Raw genomic sequence first — 15,962 nt, 5'->3', positions numbered from 1 at the left:
CGGCTGCTTGTCAGGGAAAAGGCACTGTTATGATCTTTCATCCCCTTTTTTAAATCTAAAAGGCAAAATAACAATTCCAATTAAATAGCATTTACTAAACAGGTAAGGGAAGAAATGTTATGTTAAAAAAAAGAGATCTGTCACAGAATGACACATGATGAGCCTGATTTTTTTTCCCCCTCTTCAGCTTGTTTAAATGTTTCTCTTTCTGGTCCTGTAGGCTTTGACAGAGATTTTTAACTTCTTGTTGCAGCTCTTTAATTTCTCTTTCTTTCTGGTCCTGCAGGTGTTGATAGAGTTTCTCCAGTAATTTCTGTTGTTCTTGATGTTCTTCCAGCTTCTCTGTGAGCTCTCTTATCCTTGAGCTCCTCAACGTGCTGCTCCTTTCTCTCTCTGAAATCATTCAGTTCTTCTGCTTGTTTTCTGGCTTCATCTTCATGTTTCTTCTTCATGACTTTTGTTTCCTCTTCATATTCCTTTTTCATTTCATCTCTCTCACTCTCTTCTCTTTCTTTTCTCTCCTTCTCCTCTTTTCCTCTTCTTTTTTTCTCTTCTTCTAGCTCTTGTTTCAGATCTTCCATCCTTTCCCTCCATCTCTCTCTCTCTTCTTCTCGTCTCTCATCATCTTCTCGTTTTCTTCTCTCCCACTCCTCTTTTCTCTCTTGCTCCAGTTCCTCATAATGTCTTTTCATTTCAAGTCTCTTTTCTTTATATTCTTTCTCTTTTTCTTCTCTCTCTCTTCTCTGTTTCTGTCTCTCCTCCTCTATTTTCTGTCTTTCTTCTTCTCTCTCTCTTTCAAATCTCTCTCTCATTTTATCCAGTTCTTCTTGTTTTTCTCTCAGCTGTTCCTCGTGTCTCTCTTTTCTCTTTTCTTCTTCTTCCCCTCGTTCTCTCATCTTTCGTATCTTTTCTTCCTCCCATTTTCTCTGCTGTCGTTTAATTTCCTCTTGAGTCTCTTTTCTGTCATTTTCAGCCTCTTTTATTTTTCTTTCCCATTCATTTCTTTCCTTCTCTTCTTGTTCAATCCTCTTTCTTTCCTCTAATTTTCTATTTTTCATTTCCTCTTCTTGTTTCATCCGTAACTCTTCTATAATGCGCTTTTGTTCATTTTTCATCTTTTCTTGATCTTGTCAGTATTTCTCTTGTTTCTTTCTATCTTCTTCTCTTTCTTTTTGCTCTTTTTCATACTGTGATCTCTGATTTTCAATCTCTTTCTTCATCTCCACAATTTTTCCATCATATTCAGCTCTTTGCTGATTTTCCTCCTCTAAGCGTTTCTCGTTCTCAATCTCTCGTTTCTTCTCTTCTATTTTGTGTTTTTCTTCAAAATCTTTTATCAGTTTTTCCTCTTTTTGTCTGAACTCATTCTCTCTTTGTTTTATTTCCTCATCTGCTTTCCTTCTCTCTTCCTCCAGTGTCTTCTTGAGCTCTTCCATTTCTGTCTCATATTTGACTCTCACTGTCTCATGTTGAGTCTGAATTTCTCTTTCTCTCTCTTTCAGTATTTCCTCTATTTTCTTTTTAATGGACATCTCTGCCTCCTCAAACATGCTGTTAGTGAAGTATCGACCCTGATTACTATTCTTCACCTCTTCTATCATCTTTAACAGTTGAATCACTTGAGTTCTGTCTTGTTTTTCTCTGTTATTGAAAGCCAGTAATCTGTTTCCACAATCTCTGATCAGTTTCTTCAGATCAGCAGAGTTACTTTCCCTCACATAATCCTCTATTGAGTCTTCACCAAGATCGTCTCCTCTAGTGAACAGAACGATGCTGAACTGAGCAGATTTATGACCAAAGTTCTTCTTTATCAGATCTACAGTGTATTTGTCTTTCTGGATGAATCTTCCCACAGTCAACACAATGATGAACACATGAGGTCCAGGTGCTGACATTGAAACACATTTCACAATTTCTTCCACCACTTGATCATTTGACAGTGATGTGTCAAAGAGTCCTGGAGTATCAACCACAGCTACTGATCGACCATCAACTTCACCAGCTGCCTTCTGACACACAGTCGTCACTGAATCTGTGTTTAATTGGCTATGAAACTCTTCTCTTCCCAGAATAGTGTTTCCTGTGGCACTCCTTCCATTTCCTGTCCTTCTGATCAGCACAATCCTCAGACACTCCTGATCATCTGCTTCACTTTCAGCACCTGAACATAGAGATCACAATAAAATAAGTATTTCTTTACTGTTTTACTTACTAACTTTAATTAGCCAATCAAAACACTACACTGAGAACCCTTGTTTTCCATGTGTCCATTTTATCTGTCAAGCATTACGGAAAAATGACATATATACCGCTTTGGTAACACTTTATAATAACGTTCAGTTGTAAGTCATTTATAAGTGGTTAGTTAATGATGAACTAATCATTTACAAAACATTCATAAATGATTATCAAGTGATATGCTAACATTTTATATATGTTTTGTAAATTCTGTTACAAGTCATTTACAAGTGATTAGTAAATAATTAACTAATGATTTATGAAACATGACAATGTGTTCATTAATGATTAATGAGTGATTTGTTCATTATTTTACATATATTTAGTAGATTCAGTTATAAGTAATTTACAATTGATTAACTATCAATTGTAACTAGATGATGAACTAATGATGTACAAAACATGACTGCATTTCATAAATGTTACTAAATTGTCACTTTTTTGTATATTTTGTAGATTCAGTTATAAATTATTATACTAAATATATGTAAAATAATTAACAAATCACTCATTAATCATTAATGAACGCATAGTCATGTTTCATAAATCATTAGTTAATTATTTACTAACCACTTGTAAATGACTTACAACTGAACGTTATTATAAAGTGTTAGCATAATGGGTAAGTGGCTATTTAATGGTGTTTCGTTACACATTTGTCCTGTGTTAATTTCAACGCTCATGACACTTTCCCCTTTGTAATTTCTCATCTCCTACAGTTAAATTAAACATGAACATAACCTGATTCATAAGCTTGTGTTTTGTGTTGTTTTTATTTGTTGTATATTTGCACAATGATAAACTGAATCTGGAGAGCCATAAAGGAAACTGAACCGCTGACGGCCACATGATAGAAAGTCTGACCAGTAGAGGATACAGTTATTCCTCTTACAATCTAAATCACCAGCATCCAGCGACACTGGGTTTAATTAAAGGATTATGCGATTCATATTTTCTGATTAATGGGATTCTGGCATGTTGTAAGTTTTGGAAACAATTCTTTTAACCCTAATGAATGCAGTGTGTAGATTTCATAAGACTCAATGATCAAGACCTTAAAGTCCTGACTTTAACCCCACTGAAAGTCTTTGGGAAGGGCTGGAGTCGACTATAAACTGCCTGTCCAAAAATGAAGTTATGTTGGGCCGCCTTTAGCTTTGATCACATTGTGCATTAATTATGGCATTGTTTCGACAACGTTACGCAACATCACAACATTTATTTCCATCAAGGGTTGTATCAGTTTTTGGCCCATCACTCAGTAAAGTCTCCTCCAGCTCATCCCAGAGTAAAGTCCCATTTTAAGATCTGGATTCATGTCCGTTCATGTGTGAAGATGATCCTTCATGCTCCCCACAACCATTCTCTCACAGTCTGAGCTGATCAATCTTCATATTGTCATTCTGGATTATGGCCTAGATGTGTTATGCTTGTTTAAGAATGAAACGCTACACACTCCATTAACTAGAGTTAGAAGAACTGATGCCAAACATATAATATACTGGAAACTTAATAATCACTGGAATAATGATCCAATCATAGCATTTGATAAAATGATATCCGTCCATTAATTTTTCTATTTAATATTGAAAGTTGAAAAATAGCTCATTTATTTTGTTTCGTTTATATATATACAAATTCAACTTAATTTTATATTTTTAGGTTCAAGGATAGAAAATGAATTAATGGCTTGAATATTTGATTACCATATGTGTGTGGGCATGAAACACCCTTTTCCTCTGATTGGTCAACCAAAGATTAACCTGTGCCTCTTTCAGGTCTTCCACATTTCCGGTCAGAATAACAGTCCTTTACTTCTAGACAGATTCTTTAGTCTTTAGTAAACTCTCTCATCAATCAGCCGGACTAAGGCTGTGACACAGATCATGCTGAGCAGGGACTAGAAAGGGTTTTATTCTCTATAGGCATGGATTCGACAATAAACGTGCTAGAGAAATATGAGCTGATTATTTCAGAAATATTAATGTAGGTTACCTCGCATCTGCACCCACAATACCCATCAGCCATTAGCTGACCAATCAGAGGAAAGGGGCGTTTTAATGCCCACACATGTGGGAATCAAATATTTAAGCCATTAATCCATTTTCCATCCCTGAACCTAAAAATATAAAATCAATTTGTTTTATTTTTTTATTTTTTTAAATGAAATGTATGTTGTTTTGAGAATATGATTGAGATTGTGAATATGAGCCAGATGCTGAATGTACTGGGGAAATAAGCTCTGACGAGGACAGCAATATAAACTCAAATTATACCCTTCCAACTTCTAAAAGGAAACTGAACATACTTTATTTTATTCCTTTCTTGACATTAAAATATTAATAGTGGCAGTTTGAGGTCCATCCATGTCAGATATTTCTAACGTGTTAGAAAAAGTATGAAACAGCAATTTTTGGAATAGAAAATATAAGTTATTATATTTTACATTTAGTTTGACAGCGTTGGTGTTGGTGATAAAATCATTCAGAAAAAGTAACTCACCTTTAACTGCTCTGTTCCATGTACTTTGCTGAAAGACACATTTGATTCTATTTAACACCTGACATGGGCAGTAATATGGCATAATGGCTTACTCTCATGAGACTGCATATATCTCTAATCAATCATTTAAGTGTATTTGATAATACCTGTGTGGTGACTCTGATCACGTCACTGTCTCTGGTGTAGTTGAGTTTCCCCAGCGCTGCACATTTGATCTCATACTCCGTCTCTGCTCTCAGATCAGTCAGAGTAACTGTGAGTTGATCCTTCAGCACAGGTTCAGATGTCCAGACTGTGTCCTGCTTTGGTTTATACAGTAATCGGAGCTCCACTGTAGCAGGACATGATGGAGGAACCTTCAGAACCACAGTCTGACCTTTGACCTCTTCAGTGATTGGACAGGCTGGCTGTGATGGAGGAGTGAAACAAACAGCTTCATCACATCCATGTTCATACAGGAGAATGCAGGAACCAGGATGATTCTTGATCTCTCTAGAGGACACGATGAACTTGGCAGGTTTACAGCTGTCTTTTGATTTGGTTAAGTTCTTAAATATCTCCAAATTGTTCCTCATAAACTTTATGACATTAGGAGTGAGCCAAGACATTTGCTTTGAATCAGGGCTCTTCTCATCAGATTTTCCTTGAGTTGAAAGACTCAGATAGGCAATTTGTTTAGCAAGGAGCACATCTGACCAGTCCAATGATGTGACCAGATTTCTGACCTCCAGATCCATCATGATGGCATCTATGTTGCCTTTTATCTCAACGCCTTCCAGCTGTCTGAGGACTGATTTAACTATCTCAGACTCTCTTTCTCTCTCTTTCAGCCATTAGGCAAGATCCCATTCTCTGAATGGAGATGCATCGTGTTCTTGTAGAAGTTCATTCAGGGTGGTTTCCTTCATCACATCTCCACGGATGTTTGGCAGCAGAGAGCCGAGTTTCTTCATGAGTCTCAACTTGTACATGTAGCAGTTTTGCTTGATTTTCAGTATTTTATCATGAAATGCATCAAAAGTCATAGCAGGCAAGTCTTCCATTAGGTCCCTACATTTCATCTCAGTTTTATTTAAACTCTCAATCACTGATTCAATCTTCATGATTAGATCCATGCTGATGTCTTTATGAAGTTTTGATGCTCTTGAGTTAAGTTTGTCCAGAGGATAAAGCCAAACTCTCAGTGGAACTGCCAGCTCTTGGTTTTCTTTCAGCAGTTTTGGAAGTTCAGCAAAAACCTTCAACGCATCTTCAAAAGAGGTTGGATTAGACGGCAGCTGGAAGTCGCCATAAAATGTACAAGTGAAGTTTTTGACAGTGTTTTTCTGATTGTTATTCACACTTAGATCAGCATTTGCACCAACTGAAATGATGCTTTGTAGTTTTTCAAGAGCCACTTTTACTTCTCCTTGTACTGTATTTTTATCTTCGTCAGATGAAACCTCTCTATCAAACACAAAGCAAGCATCTGCTCCATACAGCACTCCTGTCACTACATGTGTAGCTATGTCACTATCATCATCAGGAGCAATATTTTCAGAAGACATATGGTTTGTGATCATTTCCTCAAACCTGCTGGTTGAGTGATAATGTAGGATCAGTCTCTGCTGTTTGAAAGATGACTTGGTGTCTTTGAGATATTTTGCTGCTCCACTAACTTGGATGAGATCACCTAAAAGACTCAGTTTTAGTCCACCATCAATGTTTAGTAATTTAGATTTGTCCTGAATGGAGTCTGAAGCTGAGACATTGAAATCTGTATTGATTTGGGAATGAGAGGAAATATTCTGCTGCAGTTGATCTTTATTCCAAAGTCTTACCCCTGTAAAAGGACACATATCTATATTATAGATTCACATTTCACATCTGAAACGAATCCTGACGTTTATTAATAAAGTTTAAAACAAAGAAAGTGAAAATGTCATGTTTGCTCACCTTTGTTTATGATTTATTTGTCTCAAATAAAATGTAAAGGCATTTATAGTAAAACTACAGACATTTTTACTCCTAGATTGATTTGACTAAAATTCACCTGTTATTAATGCATCTTTTCTGCAGTCATACAGCATGCCGAGCTGGAAGGGTCTGCCAAGAGCTGCTGTTTCAATCACATTCACTCCCACTGAATCCATACTGAAGACAGAAATCACAGCAGGAAAAAGTTATTTGTGTAAGACTGGTTTCCATTCAGTCTTGCCTGGGAGCCTAAACACCTGCAAGTGGTAACTAAACGAGCCAATTGACATTGGCCAGTGAGATTTGAGACTTGAAATAAAGAGGGTCCTCTGTACTCCACTCGTTACCTGTATGAACCCTTTAGGCGCCAGAGGTTTCTGTAGTGTGCCAGTAGTGTATGTAGTAGTGTTGGTAGTTAGTGCATGATGCATGCTGCGCTGCACTGCACTGTGCTCTCTGCTTGCTACACTCTGCTTACAGCTGTTGCCACTGGATAGCCTTCTGGAAAGAGAGTGAAAAGAGGAGCTGGGAGCGTAAGCCTCCTCCTGGCATTACAGAGCCTCTCCACCACTCCTGCAGTGCCTCCACGAGGCCACACACGGAAACTGGGTATCATATGGTCCCAGGCTAAACTAAACAGGGGTCCCAGGCCAAACTAAACAGGGGATCTCGCAGCAGCAGTGGGCCCCAGAAGCGCGGTGCGCAGGTCCACCACTGTGTAGACACACCCCTGACGCCTGTCAACCACTGTTCCAGCTATGGGCAAATAGCCTCAGTGCCTTGTGGTAAGTCTGTCTGAGACAAGGCTAAGGGAGCACACCCTGACAGAAAAGCAATGTGCTGGAGGTGCGCAATAGGCAGGCCTTAACAGACAAAAGGACCCGGCAGCCTCCTGCAGCCAAGATGGGGGACCGGTTGTTCTGGGACCACCCTTGCCACCGGGATGTACCTCATCATGGTGAAGATAGTGCTACTGGACATGGCGCACCCCCTTTGCCACTTTAAAACCCTCCTTGCGCAGTTCTCCACCTCTGACCATGGTGACAATACCTGGATCTTATATATGGTTAAAGTTGAGGTGATGAGGTGTCTGGCAACGGGAGCAGATACGAATAGACTGGGAGCTCCTATTCAAAATCCTGCACGGCAGTGGCACAGGGTATTTGGTCGCAATCAACTGGGACTAAGTGGCAGCTGTTTCGGCAGACCCCTGTGCGACTGAGCAGCCCTATTTAGGGACCGCACTGCTCACCCCAGTTGGGGAAGGGCCTAGAAAAGATGGCCTAAAAATTGCCCATTCAATCACTTACCTAGATAGGTTACCATGTCTATCAGGTTATTCCACTACTGCGGTCGAAAAAAGGAAAATAAGAAACAATACAATATAAAACTTGCAACATGGAATGTAAGGACTCTTCTGGACTCGTATGGCATCTCTGACAGACCTCACCAGAGGACAGCCCTGATCGCTGCTGAGTTGAGCCGCTGTAACATTGACATTGCTGCCCTTAGTGAGACCAGGCTCCTGGATGAAGGCTGTCTAACAGAGGAAGGGATGGGCTACACCTTCTTCTGGAAAGGTTTCCCCCTAAGTGGACAACATCTTTATGGCGTAGGATTGGCCATCAAAAATACCCTTCTACCAAGACTCACAGAACAACCTGTTGGCATTAGTGAAAGGCTAATGACCCTCCGTATCCCCCTGGCGAATAAGCATTATGCCACACTTCTCAGTGCCTATGTACCAACTTTGCCATCTGAGAATGAGGCCATGGAATGCTTTTATCAGGCACTGGATGAAGCTCTTTGCCGGATCCCTAAGAGTGATAAGATCCTTTTGCTTGGGGATTTCAATGCTAGGGTGGGACAGAACCACATAATATGGAGTGGAGTATTAGGTAGGCATGGAATTGGCAGGGTGAATGCAAATGGCATGAGGTTACTTACTCATTGCTCTGAGCATAACCTTACCATAACCAACACCATCTTCCAGCAGAAGGCAAAATATGAAACCTCGCGGATGCACCCTCGTTCTAAACATAGGCACATGATTGACTTTATCACTGTGAGGTGTAGTGACATCAAGGATGCTCTCATCACTCGTGCCATGAGAGGTGCAGAGTGCTGGACCGACCATCGTATGATTGTGGCCAAGCTCCATTAGCATTCCCCCTTGCGGCTGTAAAAGCCCCACAAAAAGAGGCTAAACTGTAACCGCTTGAGAGACATGGAAGCAAGAAGTTACTTTTGACTCCTCCTAGCTGAGAAACTAGGAGAGTCAGAAAATTGTCTGAGCTCAGAAAACACCATGGAACAACATTGGACCCATATTAGCTCTGTGCTCTACAATGCAGCAGCCCAATCCATCGGCTCTAAAGGCAGGAACTACCAAGATTGTTTTGACGATAACACCATACACAACTTGCTTAAGGATATGCACAATGCACACGGGGCAACTTTAGACAGCCCTTCATCCACCAAGACTAGACAGCACTGGCAGACAACTTGGATGAAAGTACAAAAGGAAATACGGTCCATACAGAATGAGTGGTGGACTGAAAAGGCATATGAAATCCAGTCCTTTGCTGATAAAAATGACATGCATACTTTGGTAACACTTTACGATAAGTGTTATCCATAATTATCATGAATTCATGCATTAATTCATGCATGACTTATGCATTACTACATGCATCAATATATCATGAATCATCAGGAACTAACAGGAATTCAAAGTCTTTCATTCATGACTTCATGGATGAACAACACCTTAATTAAAACATTAACTGTCACAGAACGCTCAACTGCGCCTCCTCCTGGTTTCACCAGATCCCTCTCTCCTGCGTATTAGGACTGCATGCTCTCAGTTAACTCATTATCCCTGTATCATTTGCACCTGTGTACCCTTAGCTCACCTTTATAATGACTCCTATGTTCTTTGTTTAGTTGTGAAGTCTTGATTTACCTACACGCTGTCTCTAGCTTATCTCTTGTGTTTGCTCTTGTATTTTTGACTTGGACTGTGATATCGTTTTTGAACCTAAGCCGCCTGCCTCTGACCTATGCCTGTTTGACCTTCGTTTCTTGGATTGCCCTTGTTTGTTGTATTATTAAATTACTGCAAATGGATCCGAACGCCTCAATCTCTTCGTCACATTAACTAAGGTGAGTAAATCATCATACATTATGATTTATTACTCATGATCATTTTGTTTTCTATGTTTAAAAATTGGTCTAATTCATGCATGAAAGACTACTTTCGAAACCAAAATGTATGTTTGTTTGAATGTATTTATGTAATGTGTGTATATTTTACCTACTATCAGGTAATGTTGTTGTTGTAGTTGCAATGTAATATTTTAGAATGGACCCCAGGACTAGCTGATTGCATAGACTTTCAAGCTAATGGGACCCATTAAAATAAACAAATAAATAAAACTAAAACTAATAAAACTAATTTAAATTGTTATATTTTATTTATCGGGAAGAGCACATTCAGACAATTAACCTAATTAATTTGCTTTACTCTAGTTGTGTAATGTAAGTGTGACCTTGTGAATTATTAAAGGAATATTCAAAAATCAACATTACCTTATGCACAGGCTAGACCAGTATATAAATTAATGTGATTAACTAAAGTTATTTTTTTTTATTAATCATGATCTCTGAGTTAAGCATGTCCATGTCTTCTTCATAGTAGCCTGCAGGTAAATGGTCAGACCCCTAAATTGGCCACAGGCTCAGCACATAGCACATGAATTCTGTTGCCATTATAATACAGTAGTCATCATTAACTAAGCATTAGCTTCTCATGACCTCATCATGTGTATATGCACTATAACTAGTATGAAGCATGGTGGTGGTAGCATCATGCTTTGGGGCTGTTTTTCTGCAAAGGGACCAGGACGACTGATCCGTATAAAGAAAAGAATGAATGGGGCCATATATCATGAGATTTTGAGTAAAAACCTCCTTCCATCAGCAAGGGCATTGAAAATGAAACTTGGCTGGGTCTTTCAGCACACTGTAAAAAAAACACGTAATTTTACGGTAATAGTCTGTATTTTTTTACAGAATTTTCCTGTTTTTTCATTATACAGTGAAATGCCTGTTGTTTTACAGATATTTGCTGTAATCTATATTTTGACTATTAAATTTACGGGAATTCCTTGTATTTTGGTATTACATCAAATTTCCGTTTTTTAAGAGGAAATTTCTGTATTTTTACATAAGTTTGATTAATATTTTACAGATTTTTTCTGTAAAAATAGAAAACAGGAAATTAATGTATACTGTAAAAAAAAACGTAATTTTACGGTAATAGTCTGTATTTTTTTTACAGAATTTTCCTGTTTTTTCATTATACACTGAAATGCCTGTTGTTTTACAGATATTTGCTGTAATTGTAATGTAATGTAATGTAATGACCGCTTTTTGTCAAATAATTTTTCCCTTAGGTGAAAAACTGCATTTTTGAGCTTAGACGACGTCTACAACTGACTACTTGTAAGTTATATTGTCGGATGTATGCGTCGTCTAAGCTTAAAAAATGCCGTTTTTCACCTGAGGTAAACTTATTGCCAAACAGCCGTCGACGAAAAAAAAAAAAAAAAAAAAAAACGCCCTATTTCGTCGACGGCATTTTTGAGCTTTTAGACGACGTGTGAGTGTTTGTGAGGATGCGTGAGTGTATGTGAGGATGCGCGTGTGAGTGTATGTGAGGATGCGCGTGTGAGTGTATGTGAGGATGCGCGTGTGAGTGTTTGTGAGGATGCGCGTGTGAGTGTATGTGAGGATGCGCGTGTGAGTGTATATGAGGGTACGCGTGTGAGTGTATGTGAGGATACACGTGTGAGTGTATGTGAGGATGCGCGTGTGAGTGTTTGTGAGGATGCGCGTGTGAGTGTATGTGAGGATGCGCGTGAGTGTAAGTGAGGATGCGCGTGTGAGTGTAAGTGAGGATGCGCGTGAGTAAGTGAGGATGCGTGAGTGTATGTGAGGATGCGCGTGTGAGTGTATGTGAGGATGCGCGTGTGAGTGTATGTGAGGATGCGCGTGTGAGTGTATGTGAGGATGCGCGTGTGAGTGTATGTGAGGATGCGCGTGTGAGTGTTTGTGAGGATGCGCGTGTGAGTGTATGTGAGGATGCGCGTGTGAGTGTATATGAGGGTACGCGTGTGAGTGTATGTGAGGATACACGTGTGAGTGTATGTGAGGATGCGCGTGTGAGTGTTTGTGAGGATGCGCGTGTGAGTGTTTGTGAGGATGCGCGTGTGAGTGTATGTGAGGATGCGCGTGTGAGTGTTTGTGAGGATGCGCGTGTGAGTGTATGTGAGGATGCGCGTGAGTGTATTTGAGGATGCGCGTGTGAGTGTTTGTGAGGATGCGCGTGTGAGTGTATGTGAGGATGCGCGTGAGTGTATGTGAGGATGCGCGTGTGAGTGTTTGTGAGGATGCGCGTGTGAGTGTATGTGAGGATACGCGTGTGAGTGTATGTGAGGATGCGCGTGTGAGTGTATGTGAGGATGCGCGTGTGAGTGTATGTGAGGCTTACTCACGCGCATCCTCACTTACACTCACGCGCATCCTCGCTTACACTCACGCGCATCCTCATATACACTCACATGCGCATCCTCACTTAGACTCGCGCATCCTCACTTACACTCATACGCATCCTCACATACACTCACACGCGCATCTTCACATACACTCACACGCGCATCCTCACTTAGACTCGCGCATCCTCACTTACACTCATACGCATCCTCACATACACTCACACGCGCATCCTCACATACACTCACACGCGCATCCTCACATACACTCACACGCGCATCCTCACTTACACTCACACGCGCATCCTCACATACACTCACGCGCATCCTCACAAACACTCACACGCGCATCCTCACATACACTCACACGCGCATCCTCACATACACTCACGCGCATCCTCACATACACTCACACGCGCATCCTCACATACACTCACACGCGCATCCTCACATACACTCACACGCGCATCCTCACAAACACTCACACGCGCATCCTCACATACACTCACACGCGCATCCTCACATACACTCACACGCGCATCCTCATATACACTCACACGCGCATCCTCACTTAGACTCGCGCATCCTCACTTACACTCATACGCATCCTCACTTACTCACGCGCATCCTCACTTACACGCATCCTCACTTACACTCACACGCATCCTCACTTACACTCACGCGCATCCCCGCTTACACTCACGCGCATCCTCACTTAGACTCGCGCATCCTCACATACACTCACATGCGCATCCTCACTTAGACTCGCGCATCCTCACTTACACTCATACGCATCCTCACATACACTCACACGCGCATCTTCACATACACTCACGCGCGCATCCTCACTTAGACTCGCGCATCCTCACTTACACTCATACGCATCCTCACTTACTCACGCGCATCCTCACTTACGCGCATCCTCACATACACTCACACGCGCATCCTCACATACACTCACATGCGCATCCTCACTTAGACTCGCGCATCCTCACTTACACTCATACGCATCCTCACATACACTCACACGCACATCCTCACATACACTCACATGCGCATCCTCACTTACACTCGCGCATCCTCACTTACACTCATACGCATCCTCACATACACTCACACGCATCCTCACATACACTCACACGCGCATCCTCACATACATTCACACGCCCATCCTCACTTAGACTCGCGCATCCTCACTTACACTCATACGCATCCTCACATACACTCACACGCGCATCCTCACTTACTCATGCACATCCTCACTTACACTCACACGCGCATCCTCACTTACACTCACACGCGCATCCTCACTTACACTCACACGCGCATCCTCACTTACACTCACACGCGCATCCTCACTTACACTCACACGCGCATCCTCACTTACACTCACGCGCATCCTCACTTACACTCACGCGCATCCTCACTTAGACTCGCGTGCGCATCCTCACTTAGACTCGCGTGCGCATCCTCACTTAGACTCGCGTGCGCATCCTCACTTAGACTCGCGTGCGCATCCTCACTTAGACTCGCGTGCGCATCCTCACTTAGACTCGCGTGCGCATCCTCACTTAGACTCGCGTGCGCATCCTCACTTAGACTCGCGTGCGCATCCTCACTTAGACTCGCGTGCGCATCCTCACTTAGACTCGCGTGCGCATCCTCACTTAGACTCGCGTGCGCATCCTCACTTAGACTCGCGTGCGCATCCTCACTTAGACTCGCGTGCGCATCCTCACTTAGACTCGCGTGCGCATCCTCACTTAGACTCGCGTGCGCATCCTCACTTAGACTCGCGTGCGCATCCTCACTTAGACTCGCGTGCGCATCCTCACTTAGACTCGCGTGCGCATCCTCACTTAGACTCGCGTGCGCATCCTCACTTAGACTCGCGTGCGCATCCTCACTTAGACTCGCGTGCGCATCCTCACTTAGACTCGCGTGCGCATCCTCACTTAGACTCGCGTGCGCATCCTCACTTAGACTCGCGTGCGCATCCTCACTTAGACTCGCGTGCGCATCCTCACTTAGACTCGCGTGCGCATCCTCACTTAGACTCGCGTGCGCATCCTCACTTAGACTCGCGTGCGCATCCTCACTTAGACTCGCGTGCGCATCCTCACATACACTCACACGCGCATCCTCACATACACTCAAGCGCATCCTCACATACACTCAAGCGCATCCTCACATACACTCACACGCGCATCCTCACATACACTCACATGCGCATCCTCACTTAGACTCGCGCAGCCTCACATACACTCACACGTGCATCCTCACTTAGACTCGCGCATCCTCACTTACACTCACACGCGCATCCTCATATACACTCACACGCGCATCCTCACTTAGACTCGCACATCCTCACATACACTCACACGCGCATCCCCGCTTACACTCACGCGCATCCTCACTTAGACTCACATGCGCATCCTCACTTAGACTCACACGCGCATCTTCACATACACTCACACGCGCATCCTCACTTAGACTCGCGCATCCTCACTTACACTCATACGCATCCTCACATACACTCACACGCGCATCCTCACTTACTCACGCGCATCCTCACTTACACTCACGCGCATCCTCACTTAGACTCACATGCGCATCCTCACTTAGACTTGCGCATCCTCACATACACTCACACGCGCATCCTCACATACACTCACATGCGCATCCTCACTTACACTCGCGCATCCTCACTTACACTCACACGCATCCTCACATACACTCACACGCATCCTCACATACACTCACACGCGCATCCTCACATACACTCACACGCCCATCCTCACTTAGACTCGCGCATCCTCACTTACACTCACACGCGCATCCTCACATACACTCACACGCCCATCCTCACTTAGACTCGCGCATCCTCACATACACTCACACGTGCATCCTCGCATACACTCACACACGCATCCTCACTTACTCACGCACATCCTCACTTACACTCACACGCGCATCCTCACTTACACTCACACGCGCATCCTCACTTACACTCACACGCGCATCCTCACTTACACTCACACGCGCATCCTCACTTAGACTCACGTGCGCATCCTCACTTAGACTCACGTGCGCATCCTCACTTAGACTCACGTGCGCATCCTCACTTACACTCAAGCGCATCCTCACATACACTCACACGCGCATCCTCACATACTCACATGCGCATCCTCACTTAGACTCGCGCATCCTCACATACACTCACACGCGCATCCTCACTTAGATTCGCGCATCCTCACTTACACTCATACGCATCCTCACTTACACTCACGTGCATCCTCACATACACTCACACGAACATCCTCACTTAGACTCGCGCATCTTCACATACACTCACATGCGCATCCTCACTTAGACTCGCGCATCCTCACTTACACTCATACGCATCCTCACATACACTCACGCGCATCCTCACATACACTCACATGCGCATCCTCACTTAGACTCGCGCATCCTCACATACACTCACCCGCATCCTCACATACACTCACATGCGCATCCTCACTTAGACTCGCGCATCCTCACATACACTCACCCGCATCCTCACATACACTCACATGCGCATCCTCACTTAGACTTGCGCATCCTCACTTACACTCACCCGCATCCTCACATACACTCACATGCGCATCCTCACTTAGACTCACGCATCCTCACATACACTCATACGCGCATCCTCACATACACTCACAT

At 42.8% G+C, this 15,962-nt stretch overlaps 1 protein-coding gene and 1 pseudogene across 1 annotated transcript in view; both read right to left on the bottom strand.

Moving 5' to 3' along the window:
* The window catches only part of LOC137048193 (GTPase IMAP family member 5-like), a 77,721-nt gene extending 72,241 nt beyond the window's left edge, over window positions 1-5,480 (bottom strand). Inside the window, exons 1-2 of the mRNA XM_067426234.1 lie at window positions 4,887-5,480; window positions 4,741-4,768 (exon numbers count right to left, since the gene is read on the bottom strand). Coding sequence (XP_067282335.1) covers window positions 4,741-4,768; window positions 4,887-5,480 — 622 coding nt within the window. The remainder of the gene's footprint in view (window positions 1-4,740; window positions 4,769-4,886) is intronic.
* LOC137089313 (golgin subfamily A member 6-like protein 22) lies at window positions 258-4,240 on the bottom strand (annotated as a pseudogene).
* Window positions 5,481-15,962: the final 10,482 nt, after the last annotated feature.

The sequence above is a fragment of the Pseudorasbora parva genome, chromosome 2 (genome assembly GCF_024679245.1).
Source record: "Pseudorasbora parva isolate DD20220531a chromosome 2, ASM2467924v1, whole genome shotgun sequence".
In the NCBI taxonomy this organism is placed as follows: domain Eukaryota; kingdom Metazoa; phylum Chordata; class Actinopteri; order Cypriniformes; family Gobionidae; genus Pseudorasbora; species Pseudorasbora parva.
This window is presented reverse-complemented; position numbering and strand designations above follow the sequence as displayed.